This window comes from Podarcis cretensis (genome assembly GCF_951804945.1).
Source record: "Podarcis cretensis genome assembly, chromosome: 14".
In the NCBI taxonomy this organism is placed as follows: Eukaryota; Metazoa; Chordata; class Lepidosauria; order Squamata; family Lacertidae; genus Podarcis; species Podarcis cretensis.
Window position 1 is genome coordinate 37,951,767 of NC_137183.1, and position 16,704 is coordinate 37,968,470.

General features: G+C 43.3%; 1 protein-coding gene and 1 long non-coding RNA gene across 2 annotated transcripts in view; one reads left to right on the forward strand and one right to left on the reverse strand.

Moving 5' to 3' along the window:
* Positions 1-738: 738 nt before the first annotated feature.
* Positions 739-5,426, reverse strand: LOC307202470. The gene is made up of 3 exons (XR_013832889.1): positions 5,323-5,426; positions 4,280-4,569; positions 739-1,414 (listed from the first exon to the last, which is right to left on the reverse strand). It is a non-coding gene; the product is annotated as an uncharacterized lncRNA (long non-coding RNA).
* Positions 5,427-5,685: 259 nt separating this feature from the next.
* RAB40C (RAB40C, member RAS oncogene family) overlaps positions 5,686-16,704 on the forward strand; it is a 40,059-nt gene continuing 29,040 nt past the window's right edge. The window contains exons 1-2 of the mRNA XM_079952447.1: positions 5,686-5,839; positions 8,966-9,319. Of these exons, the coding sequence (XP_079808573.1) occupies positions 9,166-9,319 (154 nt within the window). The 5' untranslated portion in view covers positions 5,686-5,839; positions 8,966-9,165. The remainder of the gene's footprint in view (positions 5,840-8,965; positions 9,320-16,704) is intronic.

The window sequence follows — 16,704 nt, forward strand, 5'->3', positions numbered from 1 at the left end:
GCTTCCCAGCAAAGAGGCACAATAGCTGTATCGCCTGGGCTCCTGGCCTGGCTAGGCTCATTTGCATCTCAATATTTGGCCTGTTCTTTCCTCGCTCACCAATTTCACAGCAAGCCTGTTGTTTTAGCTGCGCTGGGAACAGCGTCTGTCCATCCGGTGCTCAGGAAGGCGTTGTGCCTTGGGTGAGCCTTTGCAGCAGCAATGAACCAGGGGGGAGTTGTGGTCCATCAGATTCAAGACCTCACAGGGGTGGGCGAGAGAGGGGTAGCACATCATGGTCCCCATGTCATAAGGATGTATGGCATACCCTCTAACATTCCTCAGATGACAATAGGGACATTTCTCACTCCCCACAACTGACCCTCCTTAACCCCCCCCCCCAATTTTTGTGCAGCCCCCAGCAGAATATTTGTTATCAGAAGAAGGGTGAGTGCCAACACCACTTCACTAATGGGACACAGCACATGTCCTCCACCATCCTGAGAAAACCCCTTTATCCCAATTTTATTTTATTCTTAGGTAGATTTACAAAAAGAAATACACACCAATAAATAAAATTTAGAAAGGGGCAAGAATAGACACGGATACACAAAGTATCTTTTTTCACATCAAGACTCCTTGCACTCTGCTCCACTCCCCCTTTCTTCCCAACCAAGGCAGCTGGGCTCTCTGCCTGCACCGCAGAGCCAGTGCATGACATGGGGCTAGGCCTCAGCAGCAGCATCCTCTCCTCCTCCTCACCCACTCTCCAGCAGCCACCATGAGCTCCCCAAGGGAGGATGCCAGCAGCGGCCATGGAGAGGCAACAGGATGTTGCCTTGCCACCGCCATCGCTCGGGACAAGCACTGGTTCATCCATCTCCCTGAGCTTGGTTGCGCCAGCACTGGCAGGGGAAATGGAGACATTCCAGGATCAAATCAGGGGTTGGCTTTTGTAATTCCAGGACTGTCCCTGGAAAATCAGGACACTTGGAGGGTATGGTATGGGGGGCATAAAGGCCAAGATGCAGCATGTGAAAAGACTCCAGGAAGTTGTTGTTGCTTTTTAAAGTGAATGTGTTATAGGGCTTTTTTTGAGGAGCATTTAGAACCACCCTTTTGGTGGACTGGTGAGAGCAGAGAGGCCAGAAGGGTCACATTTGGCCCTGGGCCGGAGGTTCCCAACCCCTGTTTCATACATCAAGTGCCCATGTGCCATGATATATTCTGTATTTGAAAGGCTGTCCAGTCCAAGCTGGCAGACTTTAAAGATAAGAGGGGAGGGGTTCAGGGGCCTTGAAGTTGCCCATGGTAGACTAAGCAGGTGCACAGGTCACCTGGTCATATTTGCCACTTCCCTGCATAGGCAGATTTAAGGGAGCGCGACCAGTTCACTTGCACTGGATGCTGAGCCAAGAGGGTCCTGCAGGGGGTACTGCAACAACGACAAACAACGGAAGGTGAGTGGCAGGGGGCACCAAATTTTGGTGTCACATAGAGTGCCATTGAAATTTTAAAGCCCAAAGCCCATCACTGTTCCCTGCTGTATCACTGAGTTGTATAAAAGTGCTGGTCCTACTCAGAACAGACCTACTGAAACTAACAGACATGCCTATTCCAGGAGTCATTAATTTCAAATGTTATTTTAGGCAGCAAAGGAGGATGGACTGTTGACATTTGCCCAATGGGCAGGGTGAAAGCCTGCAATCCTAAGCAACCTTACTGTGAATTTCAGTTGCGCTGAATCCAATGGAACATATTTCCAAGTAGGGATGGGGGATAAATTTAATTCAGTTCACATTTAAAGGCAAACCTACTTGATTTGAACTTTCCAAAACAATAGACAAACTGAAACATAGCCATCCTTCAAGATTCACACTTCCCAGGATTTTGTAATGCAGTTCCCCAGCTGAGTAATGTGTGCAAAAATCCATATACTCTGGGAAAGTGCATAAATGTGCATAAATGAATGTATTAGTGAAAATAACTTACAAAATGCATTATATTAGGGGAAAGTGTTTTGCAAAAATGTGCAGATTTGAATAAATCGGCTCTAAGATGCTGATAAAATCCCAAACTGATGTGGCAGTATGGAGGACTGAACTTAAAATTGGGGGAGAAACAGAGAGAAGCCATAATGGACTGATTTGCACATCCTTATTTCTAAGTGTCTGTGGTTAGGATGAGGTTAGTGTGCCACCGCCAACCAGCAGGGGGCACTTGGTCCTTTTCTAATTCATCAGTACAAAAAGATGTGCCATGACTAAACCATGAATGGATTAACCACAATGCCAACTAAGCTCTAGAGCTGACCTCCCAGACAAACTGAAGCCCCTGCTGGGGCATCAGTGTATGGGCTGGCCTGGATAATATTTTTCCCCCAGTCGGGCCCACATGCTCCATGCAGAGAGCTCACATTCTTATGCCAATCGGGATCAGCAAAACACAACACCACTTGATCAATTTTCTTAATATAGTCTAATAATCAACCATGTCGTTTTGGCCTAGGCACATTGAATGCTGTGCAAATAAGCCATATTAGAACACTAGACGTATGGGGATGTTGCAGATGGGACAGGTAAGGTGGGAGAGCAAGTGTGTGTCTCTGTAGGAAAGAGCTGTAGCTCAGAGAGCACCTAGTGCGCATGCAAGCCACGTTGGTATCTCCAAGTAGAGCTGGGATAAACTCCAGTCTAGAACAGGAGAGACTAGAGCCACTGCCAGCCAACATAGTAGATGAGGGGTTTGAGGACAATTTTCAGTCTGAAGGTATCATTCCATTGTGGACAACCTTCTAGGGCCCAAAGGGTGGGTGGGGCCAGATGCAAAAAGGAGCAGAGCAATGGAAGAGCCCTGCTGGATCAGGACCATGGCCAACCCAGTCCAACATCTTGTTCTTACAGTGGCTAACCAGATGGCCATGGGAAATCCACAAGCAGGACCTGAGCGCAACAGCACTCTCTTCACTAGTGATTCCCATCAACTGGTATTCAGAGGCATACTGTCTTTGACAGTGGAGGGAGGAAACATAGCCTCCTTATCCTCAGTGAATTTCTCTAACTCTCTTTCTTTTGTCTGCCCTGAATCTTCCAATATTCAGTTTCATTGGATGTCCACGAGTACTAGTGTTATGAGAGAGGGAGAAAAATTACCCAATGACAACTTGACATTTTTGATGCTTTTATTATTCAGGGAATTGGCTGTGTTTATTTCCAAGGGATGTCACATCCACATTTTGATTACTCCTACTCAATGAATAATATCCTTAAAATAATCATGCAATAATATCCTTACGCTGTAGAATGTTGTTGCTGTGCAAAGGTAATGATTACCTTTTTAAGGTCAAATAACACTTTCAATTTCCTGCTCAATACCTTTCTTTGCTCTCTACCTTGCCTGAATTAACCAGCCTTGAGAGATGTTAAGGTTTTGCAGGGAATGGATCTATCCAGATTGATGTTTTATTGCAGTGGTATTCTGCAACATGTTCTTGTAACCCCAATAGTGCATTAATGATGGGTTTATTCTGCTTTACAGTGGTACTTCAGGTTACAGGTGCTTCAGGTTACACACACTTCAGGTTACAGACTCTGCTAACCCAGAAATAGTACCTCGGGTTAAGAATTTTGCTTCAGGATGAGAACAGAAATCACGTGGCGGCGGCGTGGTGGCAGCGGGAGGCCTCATTAGCTAAAGTGGTGCTTCAGGTTAAGAACAGTTTCAGGTTAAGAACGGACCTCCGGAACGAATTAAGTTCTTAACCCGAGGTACCACTGTAGTTTGTTCTGTGATGCTTCCCTAACGCTATACCATATTATTGCTATCCAGAGGGCCTGCAGAGCAACAAACGTGGGACAAAAATAAACCAGATTTGTGGTATAAAAAGTTACAGGATTTCCAGTTATGGCATATGCACTGATCAGAACTGAAGCCCCCAATCTTTTGCAGATGCAAGCAGTATTGAAAGCGGGATTATCTATTACCATCCCAATAACATTATGGAAACATAATGAATACAGAATTAAAAAGATTTCTGATGAGCCTCTGTCACTGACATTTTTAAGATCTGCTTGTGCTGCTTGACAGTCTTGCTGTGTGTCTTTTTAAAATGGTTTCTGTTGTCTAATTTGTTGTTCATGCTGCATTTGTTTTTTTTATTAGGTTTGGATTGTATTTTACTCTTTTCACAGAAAGCCACCACAAGGAGTCTGGTTATGGAGAAGCAAATACATGTTGTAAACAAATAACCAACAACACTTAATAGAATTCAGGGATAAATTGTTATCAAAGCCTTTCTAACCTCAGCTTATGATATCTCTGATGTTCCATGGAGCTGTGCAATGCGAAACAAGGATCCCCTCTATTGTGTCTGTTGAGCCCTTGGATGAGCTGCAATAAAGGACAATCCTTTTTACATGAAGGATGGCTTTTGAAATAAGGGACATCTGGCAACCCAACTGGGGAATCTCCCCTGCTGTAATAATCATCTCTTGTCCAGGCGGTGTTGTTGCAAACCGTAAATGAGGGTCTCTGCTCATCTTGAGAGTCCAGGGCTGCATGTAATCTATTCCCACCTCCTTTTGATTCTACCTTTTAAAAAACCCCAAACAGTTCTTTCAGATTTTTGATGTGTCATAAGTATAAGATAAAAGCAAATAATAAAAATAACAAGCCATCAGCGTTATTTATTTAGGAGAGTGATTCACCTAATGCTTTGAAATATAAATGATTGACCAGCTGGGGCACTGCTTGGAATGAATTCCAGAGGGGTAGCAGTGGCAGTCTGCTGCAATTAAAGGGGGGGGGAGCCTGATTTGTCAAATATTATGCACAGTTACTGGGAAGTAAGCTCAGTGGAGCGTCTCTCTGAAAATTGGCCCCATTGATCAGTGGGACTTGCACCTAAGTCAACACGCAGAGTTGATTTCACTGGCAGGCTGCTGCAATCCTATGAATAAACCCTACTGCACATACACAGAATACTGTAGTTTACTTTGGAGCACCGGAAGTTGGGTGGGACCTTAAAGAATTCACACAGCTGCACTGTCTTTACACGTTTCCTCAGAAGTAAGCCCCACTGGATTCAATGGGGCTTTCTCCCAGGCAAGCAACCATGGTAGGACGGATCGCCACCACAGTGTGTCATAAGCTTTTGTGCACCCCGTCGGCTGCCTAGTAAATATAATAATAATAAATGAGGAAATGCTTCATTACTGATGACGGGAGCTCTGCACTTCCAAGAAACCAATGCCGCAATGGATCTCGTTAGTCTTTTAAAGTGCCCTATCTTATTTCTATTCCCTATAAAACACGGTTCGCCCTCGCATATAAACTCTCACTCACTCTCTGTCTCTGACAGAGTATAGCCAAATCCCAATCCAGGCAAGAGTAGGCAGGTGAGCGGCGCGTCCTTTCCCTCACGCGCCGGCACCACAACTCCCAGTGAACTTTGCGCTAACTCGGGCGCTGCCGTCAGTGAACGGAGCCGGCGCGTTGCGTGTCGGGACATGTAGTCGTTTGTGGATTTTTTCCTCCTCGCGTTAAAGGTCTCGAAGGCAAAGTGAGAGGAGGCTTTTTCGGATGCCCCCTCGTGATAGGCCGCGCCAACTTGACGGGGCGGGAAGAAGGAAGCCTATATAATAGGAAAGAAGGTGGACTGACGTACGGGAGAGCCTATGGTGTGCCGGCAGTGTCGCTGGGCGGGCGGACCGTGAGGGGGAGGCCTGTGGCGCTTGTCTTCTTGTCCCGAGCTTGAAAGGAGGTGGAAACAGCAGCGGCGGCGGTGGCGGTGACGACGTTCGTCGTTGGAGACGCAACCTGAGGCGAGTCCCTTCAGCGGCGGGACAACCGAAGGAAGAAGGTGAGTGTCCGGAACGGCGAAGGCGGCCGTCCTGGGCCTCCTTCGCTCGCTTCCTCCCGCCTCAGAATTTTACCTCAGAAGGACGACGACGCCCCTATTTCGAGCGGGGGATTATGTTTTGTTCCCGCTCCCCGGCATAACCACACCTCGGAGGACTGCCGTGTCCCTCCTGGCGCCCAGCCCCTCCACCGCATTGAACACCCCCCCGCCCGGCTCAGTTTTTTGAGGCCTGCTTCCTCCGTAATGGTTTCCAAAAGTGTTTGTTTTCTATAGTGGTTCTCTTCTTCATAACCTCTCTCACTCACGCACACGTATTCTTTCTTCCTTAAAAAAAAACCCCAACAACAACTTGGCACCCTTGACACGCGTCGAGGGGGATCCACACATGCACACTCATACTTCTCTGGAAGGGAAGGGCGTGCGCTACCTTCCCATGTGTTGACTTGTTTGTTTCTTTCAGTAGAACCACGCACCTCTGAACTTGGCACGCTTGACTGGCACATGTGCCCCCTTCCTCCTCCTCCTCCTCCTCCTCCTCCTCCTCCTCCTCCTCCTCTGGGAGGGATGGTGGTGCCTTGTTTGCTGCTCCAGCGTTATTTATCTTGCCCTTGTATTTAAGGACTAGCCTGGTAGCCATAGGTGGCTGGCAATTGTGTGCTGGGGAGCCCTACTCAAGTGAGCAGAGTTGGTGGAGAAGAGATGGGAAAACACCCAGCATAGAAACTAAGAGGGGTGTTATAGGAAGTAAGTCCCCTTCTCTGTCCCCAGGTCTGTGTCCCTCCTTTGCCTGAGTGGGCAAGAAAAACAAAATAGTAGGCTAGTAATTTTTACAAGGCTGCTTTATCTTTACTTCTCCTGCATGCAGAATGTTTATGGCTTGATTTGATTTGCAGGGGTTGCTAAAAGTGCAAACGGTCACTTGTGAGGAAGTCATGAAATGCTTCTTTTCTTTCTTCCTCCCCAAACTGAGCCCAGTGGATTGTGCATAAGTGCTAAATCTGTTTATCTTTACTGCAAGAGTCTTCTGCCTTAAAAAAAAAGAAAGTTGAAGTACACTAGATAATGGCAGGAGAGAGGGAAAGTTCTGTCTTGTGGTTATAGAAGCTGGGTTGGCTGCCTCAGAGTTGCAAGTCATTGCTTGATGTTAACAGCTGTCAAGCAGTGGAAATGGGTGTGTGAATGCTCTTGAAGAGAGAAAGATATAGGAACCCCAGAAAAGTGGTGTGGGGTAGTACAATGGCCAATGCTGTGATTCTTAAACCCACTGGGAGTAAGCCCCATTGAATTCAGTAGAACTGAATAGCCAGTTAGGATTGCACTGTAAGAGGCTGAGCCGTGAGTTAAGTCCTTGGTTTGAATCTTGCCTCTGTCATAAACTTGCTAAGTGGCCTTTGATCAGCATGGCACTGTCTTGCCTCCTAGTTTTCCCTACTCCACCTGCATTATGGAGGTTTATAACACTTAACATACCTTTGGGGATTGTTGTAAGGATTAAAACTATATAGTACATGAAGCACTTTGCATGCTTGAAAGAACTATTCAGATATTAAATATTTTTATTAAGTCCCCGATTCCCCACACTTGTTTCTGTTGCTTGTGTTGACCCTTTGGTGAGGCACCGTTTAATCTAGTTTCTATAATTACCATCCTTTAGACCCTTATCTGGATGTGCCTGCCCCCTGTCAAAATCTTGTTATTTTTCACTGGGCCACTAGATTAGTACTACCAGTACCAGCACAGAACAGAATTCTCAGCTTGCCCATAAATATACATAAGATGTTGCAGGAAGGGGGAAACCTGTTCTTTAGGCACCCTTTTCCTGATCAATAACAGGGGTTCAAAGACTAGTATGCTGCCACAATCTCCTCTTCCATCAGCTCTTAGTCCCACATCCTTTACTACCCCACACTTCCTCTTGTAGACTCAGATATGTCTTCTGTTCTGTAGTCTGGTGTCCTGGACTTCAGCTTTGGTGTGGCATTCCTTTCTTTGCACACTTTCCAATCTCTGTGGCTTTGTGCTTTTGTCTATACCTTGGTTTGTGTGTGTGTGTGTGTGTGTCTTCCTCCTTCCCCATTTTTTTGGACCCCTCCCTTGCATGATACATACAAGTTCACACCCTTGTTAATTTAATGTTAAACTACCTCCCATTTCTTCAGTGGCTGACATGGAATATAATCTTACAATTTGCAAGCCTGTACAGAAACTCTGAGAACAATTAACAAGTTTACCATGTTACAAAAACAGGTCACTAGAGTGTATTGGTGTAATCTGATTAATACAGACTGTTTACCCCTTTATATTCCACTTCTTTGGGAAGCATCTTGCTCTAACCTAAGTGGGTACTATGAATGGATTACAAAGGAAGAAAGAGTATTACCGTATGTTTCCAAGAGACAGGAGTTGGGAAATTGACAATGGAATGGAAATATGGATATTACAAGAGTGTCTTATGAATTCTAATTGCCCATCAATGATCTGGGAAGTTAAATCTAACATACCTGATTTCTTTCTTAATATGTGTAATCTTGTCAGGATTCTTGAGATGTGAGTGTATGGACTAGAAAAGACACTGAAAAAAGTGTAGGAAGCTTAAGATCAATTGTGTGTTTCTGTGTATACAAATTACAGTTAGATATTGAAGAGGAACTCAATCTATTGTTCCTGGCTCAATCTCTTCCTTTACCAGTGAGTGACTATACTTGTACCCCAATCTCCCCCAGCTTTAGTAACCTTCAGATGTTTTAAACACCATCTCCCTTCAACCCCAGCCAATGTGGGCAGTAGTCGGGAATGATGGGAGTTGTAATCCAACAACATCTAGAGGTCACCAGGTTAGAGAAGCCTGCTATACGCAGTAGGTTTCATTACACAGTATATATCAGAGGCAGCCCCTTTCATGCTATGTGAATCAATCGCCAATAAGGTGTTTTGTACAGGTGCTGGCCACCTCCCCACCCCCCAAATTGGGTGTTTGTGAGGAGAAATAGTATGGCCATTGCACTTATGTTGGTGTTTGGCAGCTCAGAAAATTTTGAACTGTGCATTTTCTGCCTGATAGTTCAGGAGTATGGAATGGAAACAAAGTAAGTAGGCCATCTTTCCCCACCCCGCCTTCCCTTTCAGGACCCAGCACATTTTGACAGAAGATTATTCACAAAAGATGGAGAGCCTGCTGTGAGAAGAATCATTCATCTCTCCTTTGTGCCTGCCTGTGGAAGGACAGAATTACACTAATTCTCCCAAGATTGCCTCTGAAAGTTTGGTATCGTGTGCATCTTTCAGTCTGGCTGTGTGTTTAGTATGCGGATTCTACCTCTTCACTAATGAGAGGGAGAATGGGAACCCAGGGCAGCCCTGTGAAGAGCTATGATTATCTGCTCAAGTTCTTGTTGGTTGGTGACAGTGATGTCGGCAAAGGAGAAATCCTGGAGAGCCTTCAAGATGGAGCATCTGAATCACCTTACGCATACAGTAATGGTAAGCAATCTTAATAAAAGCACTCTAGCCAATATCTTGCATTAATTGGGGTGTATTCCTCATTTGTAGGATGTAGTATTGTCTTGCTGTTTATGCAGTTTGGTCTCCATAACCTGAAAAATAACACTTTGCATAAAATAGCTAGAATAATAATTTTAAAAACCTAACTAGCCTAGATCTTTCATGTTATTTGCTTTGCTGGATCTTGGTGTGGTGTTGTATTTTAGGGTATGTGTGTTGGAAAAGTTCAAATCAGCAGTGTCACATTAATGTGAAGGTTGTGACTTGGTTTCTGAAATCGCCTTGCAAATCTGCCTCCCAGTGTTGTGCTGTGGGAAATGATTCGATTACTGTTTTGGTGTACTTTGAAGTGTTGACTTAGAATTGCAAATCCTGCAGTGCTAAAAGGTGGCTCAGAAGCACACAGCACCTTGTGTTGTTCAGTCTTCAGGTGGTGGGAAAGAGAATCAAACCGTACTCTGTAGGACAATGGTTGGAGGTCCAGTTTAAAACCTGATTACATTTTAAAGTGTGTGCCATGGAACAAGTTAATTAGCTCAAAATTCATACCATTTCTGACTTGAGCAGGAGGAGTACATATCTAAATCTGACTCTTTTGCATAAAGTCTTAAAATTTTTTAAAGCCTCACAAGCCATTAACAGTTAACTAAGAGACAAGATGTAGCATTCCTGTATATTCTTCTGCTTCTTTGGATAGTAGTTAACATGTAACTCTGCCTGGCAGTGACTGTGTCCTGTAGTGATTTTTCAGTCTGTCAGAGCTCTAGCCATCTTAAACTCTGAATGACTGCCTGGGGGGCTTGACAGCAGAAAGGAAGCATCCGCACCAGCTCTACTCCCAGGGCTTCAGCACTTGGCACATGACACCTACACTGAAAGCAACTGTATGTGAAGCTCAAAGTATACAGTGTGGAAGCAGACCTGCTTAAATGGGGCTGCCCCCAAGGAGTAGGGATGCCTCATGTTTTAGTAAAATTGGTTTACAGAAAGCTGACTATTCTGTGCTTTCTGCTCTTGCTACCTTCTAGAATCTCTTCTTCACTGCCCCTCCCCCAATGCGTTCCACTTGCCAAGCTCACTTCTAATATTGTGAGCTTAGCTGAAGAGAAAAATAGCTGAAAAGGACAGGTCAGAAAATTGGGAAAGTAGGCATCAGGAGTAGTTGACACCTCTCATGCATGTACCTGCTTTGCTGGGGGCAGGGGGGAAGGATTATCCAATACTAGAGATGACTAGGACAGACCTAGGTTTTAACTAGCCAGCCTACTGTCATCACATGTTTTAATCTGGTGACGGTTTGACTTCCAGCTGCTCAGAGTCCTTGCTGGCCACAAAAATGTACTGTTCCAGTGGCTGCTTTAGCTGCTGTAGGTAGAAGTGGTTGCATGAGAAGAGGCATGACTATGTAGAGCTGTGTTCAGGAGTCAGCTGGGGAATGAACAAAATACTTGATGCCACTGACAAAAAACTTATTTAGGGAGCGTAAATGACATGTTATTTCTCAAATATAGATCACATCTAAGTAAAAACCTCTAGTGACGCTTCAGAATAGCATTTTATGTAGATCTTACAAAATCAGAATCAACAACAACAACAAAAACTTGGTCTTGGCAAGAACATTTGTCCACAGACAGTTTTTCCGTGTCATGTGGCCAAGCCAGTAAAGCGAGATGAGTGCCGCAACCCCAGAGTCGTCCACGACTGGACTTTACAGTCAGCGGTCCCTTTACCTTTACCTTAGGCAAGAACTTAAAGATCTGAAATGGAACAGCAGCAGTCTTAACATTCTGGAAGGTCAAAAGCCTTTCAGAACAAAATCATTTTTGCAGGCTTCCAAAATAAAAGGTGTCAGTACAACCTTTCATACTAGCTCCTTTCTTATCCTCTGTTGAAACTGAAACACATTTTGGCTCTGGTATCAACCCAGAAGCTGTCTGCAGATAAACGCCGGCTCCCTCGGAGTGAGATGAGCGCGCAACCCCAGAGTCATCCGCAACTGGACCTAATGGTCAGGGGTACCTTTACCTTTATCAGGATACTTAAGTTCTTTCAGATATGATAACCACCAACTTAGAAGGCTTTTAAAAAGCATTAGACAAATTAATGGAGGATAATGCTAGTCATGATGGCTATATGCTACTTCCAGGATCAGAGGTTCCCTAGCTCTTACCAGCCACTGGGAAAAGCAGCAGGAGAAGGCTTTTTATCCTTGTGTCTTACTTATGAGTTTTTGATAGGCATGTGCTCACTTACTGTGGGAAACGGGATGCTGCACTGGACAGGGCTTTAGTTTGATCCAGCAGGGCTCTTCTTATGTTCATAGCTGCTATTTACTTTACAGTTAGCCTTTATCTGTGGTCATTGCTGCTAGGTTTTTGAACTGGCAGCAATAGTGCTGCACCCGAAGTGCAAAATTTAAACATACCAAGGCTCCTGGCCAAAACCTAGAAATATCTGAACACATTCTATTTAAACAGATGTTCTGTCGTGCTGTCCATTCCTCGCCTTTAATGCAATTTTATTTACAACATTAAATCACCCAGACCCGAACCAATTCTAGAGGCCGTTGCTTAAGAATCAGCTGAGGCCTGCTACATGAAATTGCTCATCATAATGTTGATACCATCAGTTTTGTAAAAGCTGTTGCTCTTTTGCAAGTATTGCTGTAATTTGGAGAAGAAATATTGCAACACTTGACTTGCATCACTTGGCACTAGAGCATCTACATTAGTTTTGACATTTCATGAAGGCCTAGAAAGTTGTTGCAGAGGAATACAAAACTTGATCCCTCCAACCTCCCCCTTCTCCTCCTCCTTTCCCTCTCTCTCCCTCCCGGCAGTGTGCAAGTATTATCTCCTATTTGGATCAGATGTCTAAAGGGCATAGGCTGAATGGTTCATATGTAAATCTCATTCCATTAACAGCCAGCTCCTCCATAATGAAGGTCTTCCAGCTGGTGTCTTCAAAACTATTCTGGTGAACCATTGCAAATGTGTCTTTCAATTGCAAGTAGTTGGGTTGTGAGGAGGAGCAACATGATGTATCATAAACCTTCACGTTTGAACTCTATTTGTTATCCAGCTACTTATGTTAGGTGCTTGTCCTTATCATACACCTGATGATATGTCCTATTGTCTCTATTCAGTGTGCATGGTGTAGAAATGAGTGCTATAAAATCATCTTCCTCTTCTCTCTGTTGATTGACAACAGCCACAAATGGCAGTGCAGCTGCATGACCAATAGCTAAGTATTTGCAAAGAAACACAGAGCTGGGATCTTTATTATTATTATTAATAATAATAATAATAATAATTCAGTTTCTTACCTATTCTTCGCCTCAGTCTCCCAGAGTGGGTTCAGTCTGAAACAATTGCAATCATACATACAGTGCTTTTTTATATAAAAAAAATGTTTGGGGGTACATACATACATTATATAGATATGGTGTCAAAAAGACCAGGTTAAAGAAATGCATCTATTGTCCTTTCACATTTGCAGGCTTCAAAATGCTTCACTTCCTCATAATCAGTGTTAGCTGCTGTTCCAGGAACATAGCAAGCTGCTTTTTCCTCTTAGGCCATTGGAGAATCTAGCTCACCATTGTCTACATTGACTGGCAGCTACTCTCTGTGATTTTATATGAGGGTCTTCCCCAGCCCTACCTGGAGATACTAGGGATTGAACTGAGGCCTACTGCATACAAAGCATGTGCTCCACAACTGAGCAGTGGCATATCCCAAATCAGAATGGTTAAAGTGTGATTACATAAATCGTGATTCTGTTCTTCCTGTATCGGTACATGTAAATTAATGTATTCCAGAGTAAATGTAGATAAACTATTTGTGGATTCTGTTGCCTTGATCGTTGCTCCCCCTAAAATCCCTTTATGTGAGAATGCAGTGTAAATAGTCTTTAAGCCTTCAGGATCTGGTAAACCCAGAGAAGGCCATTTATGCAGCTCTGGGGGAACATGAGCTATATCAGTGCAACTAAGTTTAATATTGTGTTGACATGTTGAAGTTTGAAACTGTTATCCTCAGTTGTGAAAAAGTTCTAAAAAGTTTAGAATAATCAATGGGGGTCATGAGTATTGAAGGTTAACTGTTCTTTTCTTGTTTCTTGGTTTTGACCCTGTTGAATTTCCCCATCCCCTCTTCATGTGTAAGCATGTAACTTGCAGAGATCAATTTATTACTTAAAGATAAAAGATGGCATTTCATGTCAGAGGCATCATGTCTGAGAAGGCTCCCTCTCCTGAAGGTGTGGGCCTTATATGATGAATAAATGACTCGTGCAAGCTCAGATGGAAGAATATAATTCTCCAAGCCCTTATTGGTAACTTGCAGGACTAACCCAGTGGTTTAAAATATTTTTCCTGGCCTTTATAAATTCAAGGTTTTAAAATGGAAGACATGTAAAGCAGGAGATTCATTCCAAGTTCATTGGACAAAGTTCCAACAATCAGCTGCTGCCTCTTGGAGCTTTGTTTTTTCCCTTCATTCCCCCTCCTGCAGTAAGCAGTACCCCATTAATATGATAAATACTTTTAAAAGACACTTTAGATACATGAGTAGGCAGACTAATATTTACCCTTTGAGTGCTTTGAAGAAGTGTCATTTTGTCTTTTTAGACACCCTTTTATGAAGCTAATACCAAGGATATTTTGACACTTTAACACGTGATGAGATGGGACAAAAGATTGTAAATAAAGCCATGTTGTCTATTTTCAAATAGGGGCAAAATGAATCAACAGGGATTCAGTGGAACATCATAGAGCACACTACTAAAAGCTTTTAGCAATTGGATGGTGGTGTTCTACACCAAGTCTGGAAGAATTTCTTTGGCTGCCCGCTCTTCCAAGCCAAATGACAGTTTGGGATCCAAATACCTGAAGGAACACCTCTCCCTGTATTAATCTGCCTATGCCTTAAGAGCTCCAGAGGAAGCTTTTCTTTGCATTCCATTGTTAGGGGAAGTGTTCTCTGTGGTGGCACATCACTATACAAGCATGGCAGACACCAGTGTTCAAATTTTCTTAGTTGGGCATCTTAAAGTTTTCTTCGTGTTTGCTTCAGCTCCCTTTTGTTTTTGTTTTTTTTATAAGCTTTGTTCTGTTTCTTTCTGTTTTTGTCTATAAGTTGGTGGCTTAATTTTGTGCTGAACCCACCCTGGGGGATATTTATATGAAGGCAGTTCTTCTCCAATTCCAATAGCAGTCTCTCCAAGGAAATGTTTATCTATGGTTTAGCTTGGATAGCTTTCACATAATAGCTAAAGAATCTGGAGTTCACACCAGATTTCTGTGTCTTGGTTCTCTTGAATTGCTTTTTACTACCTTTGTGCTATTCTGTCAAGGCCTCTTACTCAGAAGCAGCATTCCTTTAGAATAATATGTACCCAATTCTCCATTTTATCGTTCCTCCATCACACTCAAGCTAACTCCAAATGTTTTATGAGAACACTATAAAGGGAATTTAGCTTAACCTCAGGTGGTCCTCTGAGGTTAATTTGAGGAGTGGCCCATTGGTTCAAGGGCAAGCAGTTATCTCTACATGAGGATAAGCTGTTGACTTCTGCAAATATTTTATAATCCTTGGGGCATATAATGACACTTTCAGTGTGCAGCTGTTTTCAGTCATCTAGTGATTTTTTTGTTTTAAACAAACCTCTGCATATAATACAAGGGTATGAACAGAATCTAATTGTGATGGCTTTACCACCCATGATGTGGGGATACCAGTTCACATCTCAGCTGAACTGATAATGGGTTTGAGTGGCCCTGGTGAGCTTATCTGAGGGCAGGCAACTGTGCACCAAACAGCTGGGGGAGCAGCTACCATTTTCATTTCCCACAATTCCACCAAAGCATCATTGCTAGACTATAATAAGCTTTTATCTGCTGTCAACTTGTGAATTCCAAAGTAATCTGACAGTGCACAAGCATCTTGGACCTAAGTAGGAGACAAGCCCCCACAGTAATTCCTTGGAAATGTAAAAATATTTACACTGATCCAGAAGATATTAAATGTCTTGGGAAATAGGGAAATAGAGTGGTTAGTTATGCCCACTGCCCCAAAGTTAATGGATTAAATAACAGTGTTCTTACCTCTTTACTAGTATTGATTTGTTGTGCTTTTCTGCATAAAACATATCAGAACCTGGATTATTGAAACTAGAGGCTTCCAAAATGCATTTTCTTCCATGTTATTACTTTAGCTGACTACAAAATTGTGTTGAAATTAAAATAAAACTTATCCTTGAAGAGGGCAACCAATAAAGGAATAATAGACATACCTTGTCAATTAGAGAAAATTAAATGCATTGTTGTAATGTGACAGGTTTTATTATTAGTCACTAACTTTGAAAATGCTGCATTTTGTAGGACTGCAGTTTCAATATCTCTTGTGTTTAAGACTGTGGATATCTACAGTCAGCTTCAGACTTCTATAATCCGGCTTTCCTACATGTCTTTTCTTTAATGGCACTTTTCTTTCTAGTGATAAGCGTGAAATTCTGCTTGCAAGAGGTTTTTGCAGGCAGTGTAAAACTCTTTTCAGAAAGCTGCATAGATACCAGAGTACACTGATGTGTATTGTCCTTTGCAGCCTCAGTTTGAGGTTCAAAGGTAAACCCTGTACATGTTTTCCTCCCCACAGAAATTGTACTCCTTTGCTGTTCACTTTCAAAGAATGGTGGGTGAGCAGACTGTAAAGCCACTTGCCCCAGCCACATGCTGTAAGGAAGATATCTGAGCAAAGTGCTGTTAGCTTCCTCAAATAAAAATGTTAAGGCCTGAAAAATATCTCTGCCCACTTCTTTCCCATTTCCCCCCTCCATCTTCACATCTTTGTCATGCAGCTTAGAGCATGTAGCTGTTAGGAAGGGAAGGATTAAATGGTCTTTGTCCCAATTGCCTGGAATATAAAATGCACACAACAGGCTGTAAATTGTGTTCATTACCCCAAGCAGCCATGATCCCCATGTGAACTCCTGTGAGGCATACAATTGCTGAACAGGGATCGAGGAGCCTCAGGGAACATTATGTAAGGAGGCAGCCCAGATGGGGCTGTTTTTAACCTCTCTTTTTCTTGCTGTCATGTACTGTGAAGAAGCTTACTGTTACAGACACACTAAAATAACTTGAGCTACTTAACTGGAAGTTTTGAGGTGTCCCCTGTGTACTCTAATGGTGTACTCTACGGCTGGAGCAGGTAGCTAAAGAATATTTGGCCCAGCTAGCTTACTACATGTGTCCAGGGAATGAGGTGGTGAAGTTCATCACTATAGCCGTCTTGAATGGGGTACATCTGTTTGGTGCAGGGGTAGAAAGACATTGAGATTCCTCCCCTTGTGCTGCAAAGAAA